This window comes from Eimeria mitis, genomic scaffold (genome assembly GCF_000499745.2).
Source record: "Eimeria mitis Houghton genomic scaffold, Emh_scaff1830, whole genome shotgun sequence".
NCBI lineage: Eukaryota > Apicomplexa > Conoidasida > Eucoccidiorida > Eimeriidae > Eimeria > Eimeria mitis.
The window spans coordinates 3,288-7,362 of NW_013570152.1; the positions used below are offsets into that span (position 1 = coordinate 3,288).

The following is a 4,075-nucleotide window of genomic DNA, read 5'->3' on the forward strand; positions in this document are numbered from 1 at the left end:
GATTGTATAAAGGGGGTGGGGGGCTCAGAGTCATAGTCTGAGAAGCTGCTTGCTGCTGCTGCTGCTGCTGCTGCTGCTGCTGCTGCTTTTGTTCTTGTTGTTGCTGCTGCTGCTGGTGTTGTTGCTGCTGCTGGTGTTGCTGCTGCTGCTGATGAGCTGCTCCTTGGGGCTGCGTCTGCTGCTAGCATTGGTTTGTATACAGTACGCTGCAGCAAAAAAAAATAAAAAAAAATAAAATAAAATAAAATAAAAAAATAAATGAAGAAGAAACAGCTGCTTGTTGATATACACACCGAACTAAATTAAAAAAACAAATAAAATAAAATAAATAAACAAAATAAATAAACAAAATAAATAAACAAAAGAAATACAGAACGTCTGCTGCACTAAGAAGACATACAGAGAAGCCATCAGCACGCACGGGATGCGTGAGGGGAGGGAGAACCTTCAAGCTGCTGCTGCTGCTGCTGCTGCTGCTGTTGTTTCTGCTGCTGCTGCTGCTGCTGCTGCAGTTGTTTCTGCTGCTGCTGCTGCTGCTGCTGCTGCTGCTGCTGGTGAAGAAAGGCTTGTGCACTGCGGCGCCTGCTGCTGGCTGTCTGTTTGTATTTTTGATGAGCTGCAGGAAACACAGAAGCACAGAGAGCAGCGGGAGAAGGAGAAGACGATGAGGTGTATGCATGAGTATAAACTGAAGCGAATGTGGAGATAGACAGAAAAAAAAAAAGAAAAAAGAAGAACAGTATCAGCAAGGAGAGAGAAGCAGCGGGGGGTCAGGGTTGTGCTGAGCTGGGTGCATAGCCACGGCCTACTGTCGCTCCAGAAGGAAGAGGAAGAGAATAAAAAGGAGNTGTGCTGAGCTGGGTGCATAGCCACGGCCTACTGTCGCTCCAGAAGGAAGAGGAAGAGAATAAAAAGGAGTTTTTAGCTCTTGTGTAGAAGAAGGAGAGAAAAAAGAAGAAAAAGAAGGACAGGCGTAGAGAGGAGGCTGCTGAGGCCGACCCGTAAGCCGGGCCTCTCCTGGTCGTGATTGTCTGCGCTTCATCTTCTTTTTGATGCAAAAACACTGAAAAAATACAGAAAATATATAAAAAACAAAACACAAACCGCTCAGAAACTCGCGGTGTTCACTTGGGGTGTATAGGCAGCTCGATGATTCGAGTGTCTAGGCAGCTCAACCGCTGCTGCACATCGCAGCACCAACTGCGGCTATTTGTGGCCGTTATTATTCTTTTTTTAGTTTAAAATAAATACAAATGCATGAAACTTTCATTTATTTTGTTGTTGATGTTTTTTATTTCTTTTTTCCTGCATTTCCACCCCCCATATGATGAGGGCTCGATGGCTGCGGCCGACGCCGGGCTTCGGGCTTCGACTGCTGCCGGGCTGNCCCCCCATATGATGAGGGCTCGATGGCTGCGGCCGACGCCGGGCTTCGGGCTTCGACTGCTGCCGGGCTGTAAGCGAGAGCCTCGATGAGTTTCTGCGGGAAATTTAAATAAATTAAATTATTTTTAAAAAAGAATTTCATAAATAAATACATTTTTAAACTCAATAAAAGAAATATTCCGCGTATTCCCTCTTATCCTCCTACGCTGGTGACGCATAGACCGCTGGAACTTGAATTTGTATAGATATATGAACAGCACCGCCGACGTTGCTGGGTGTGCAGCTTATTTTAATTATTACAAACAAAAAAAAACAAAATATTTTATTCTTTTCTTCTCTCTTTCTCAGTTTTTATGCTTTTCTTTCGTCTGCAGTCGATGCTGCTTGTGTCTCGTGCTTACCCTGAAAAAAAAAAAAAGCTGCAGCAGCGCCTGTGCTGCTGACTGCCGGGTGTACATACACCTCAGCTCGCGGGTAGAGTAAGCCAAAAAAAATAAAGAAGAAAGAGGATAAACGATGAATAATTTCTATTTATATTATAAAAGGAGATAAATATAATATAATATAATTTATTTTTATCAAAAAAACACAAATATTGCCGCAGTATACACCTGAATTCTGCTGTCTAGCTACACAACAAATTCAGGTGTATAGGCACCTCCTCAAGGAACTGCATCGCTAGCTATAGATATAAACAATAATAATAAAATAAAAATGAGATAAAGTAATAAAAATTAAATTAAAATATAATATTATTTATTATTATTAATAAATAATATAATAATATTTGTATATATATATATATATATATATATATATACATATATAAATATATATATATATGCATATATATATATATATCATATTACAGCTTTAAGCATCAACCCGTAGAAAATAACAACAAAGGAAAGATAAAAAAATGCGAATTCAACAAAACAACAAAATAAAAATAAAAACAAAAATAAAAATAAAATAATAACTAAAACTTTATTTATATTATAAATAAATTTAAGTTACTTTTATTAATTATGTTTATTAATTGTAAAAAAACAAAAAAAAATAGTTTTTATTATAAAAAAAATAATAAACTGAAGTTTCTATAAATCCTTACTAACGAAAAAAAACAATATAATATTATTATTATATAATAAATAAATAACAGTATAATATAAGTATTAAGTAGTAATCTAAAAAAAATAAAATATAATTATAATAAAATAAAAACAAAAAAATAATATATTTATATAATAAAAAAACAAACTAGTACAACAAATAATTATTTATATAAAAAAAGAAATAAATAAAAAAATCAAAGTCAAAAATTAAAAAAGAAAAACAAAAGTAGAGGCCGACAGCTCTGCGTTGTCAGCGCAGCAAAACAACATCATTTGGGGTGTATGTACACCTCAATATAGAAACAAATTTATTTCTTTTTATTTTATTTTATTTTATTTTGTTTTATTTTATTTTGTTTTCTTCCTTTTTTACTCTCTTTTCTATTTCCTAAAACACCCCATTTCTTTTATTATATCGGTTGTCTGCACGCTTATTTCATTGCTGCTGCTGCTGCTGCTGCTGCTGGTAGTTGTGCTGCTGCTGCTGCTGCTGCTGCTGCTGGAGCTGCTGCCTATAGAAAATCCATTCTTTACATTTACCCCCCCGATATCTGCTGCATTTAAACAGCTCAATGTCTGAAGGAAGCTGCTGCTGCTGCCCTCTGCTGCTGCTGCTGCTGCTGCTGCTGCAGCTGCTGCTGTTGTTGCTGTTGCTGCTGCTGCTGGCTTCTGTAGTTCTTCAAGGGCCTTTCTGATGGCAGCAGCAGGAGAGAACACCTGCTGCTGCTGCTGCTTGGGGGTTGACTTGCTGCTGAGGCGGGGCAGCTGCATCTCTTCGTCTGTGTATGGCGATACGATTGCTGTGCCTGCATCTCCTACTGCAGCAGCAGCAGCAGCAGCAGCGGCAGCAGCAGCAGTAGCAGCAACTGCTGCAGCAGCAGGACCCGCTGCTTCTGCGTCTTTAGCTGCTGCTGCAGCACTTTGTGCTGCAGCTGCTGCTCCTGCTGCAGCTGTTACAGCCTCTTCAGCAGCAGCTGCAGCAGCAACAGCAGCAACCGCAGCAACAGCAGCAACAGCAGCAGCAGCAGCAGGATTATCGTGATTCCTTGCCCAAGACATAAGCTGAGACGAAGCAGCAGCAATAGTTTTTTGTTTATTTATAAATGTTTTTATATTTTGTTTATAAGGACGAGAGAATTTGTTTGTTTCTTCTGTCTCTGTTTTCTCTTTTGTTTGCTTTTGCTTCCTCCTAGGCAACTCCGGCAGCAGCACAGTCTCTATACACCGCGCACCCTGCTGCTGCTGCTGCTGCTGCTGCTGCTGCTGCTGCTGCTGCTGGTGGTTAGCAGCAGCAGCAGGAGACAGACCGCTGAAGACACGCGCGAGGCCCCCCGATAGAATTCTTGCTGCCAGCAGATGCACGTGCTGCTGCCTTGGAACAGCAAAGCCTGGGGGGGGTCCCAGAGTGGAGGCGAAGCAGTCTGCTGCTGCTGCTGCTGCTGCTGCTGCTGATGCTGCTGCTTCTGCTACTGCGGTGGGCGAGGGTGCTGGTGCTGCAGCTGGTGGCGGTGTCGTGCTGCTACTGTTGGTACTGCTGCTGCTGCTGCTGCTGCTGCTGCTGCTGCTGCTGCTGC

At 41.2% G+C, this 4,075-nt stretch overlaps 3 protein-coding genes across 3 annotated transcripts in view; all 3 read right to left on the minus strand.

Moving 5' to 3' along the window:
• Nucleotides 1-1,042, minus strand: part of EMH_0044230 (uncharacterized protein) — a gene marked incomplete at both ends in the record, with an annotated part of 3,114 nt that extends 2,072 nt beyond the window's left edge. The window contains 3 exons of the mRNA XM_013495940.1: nucleotides 1-178; nucleotides 422-616; nucleotides 881-1,042. Coding sequence (XP_013351394.1) covers nucleotides 1-178; nucleotides 422-616; nucleotides 881-1,042 — 535 coding nt within the window. The remainder of the gene's footprint in view (nucleotides 179-421; nucleotides 617-880) is intronic.
• A 1,840-nt stretch (nucleotides 1,043-2,882) lies between these two features.
• On the minus strand, nucleotides 2,883-3,560 carry EMH_0044250 (uncharacterized protein; the record flags this gene model as incomplete). Its single annotated transcript, XM_013495941.1, has 1 exon — nucleotides 2,883-3,560. The coding sequence occupies one exon, from the start codon at nucleotides 3,558-3,560 to the stop codon at nucleotides 2,883-2,885; it is 678 nt and encodes a 225-aa protein (XP_013351395.1).
• A 460-nt stretch (nucleotides 3,561-4,020) lies between these two features.
• Nucleotides 4,021-4,075, minus strand: part of EMH_0044260 (zinc finger (CCCH type) protein, putative) — a gene marked incomplete at both ends in the record, with an annotated part of 888 nt that continues 833 nt past the window's right edge. The window contains one exon of the mRNA XM_013495942.1: nucleotides 4,021-4,073. Coding sequence (XP_013351396.1) covers nucleotides 4,021-4,073 — 53 coding nt within the window. The remainder of the gene's footprint in view (nucleotides 4,074-4,075) is intronic.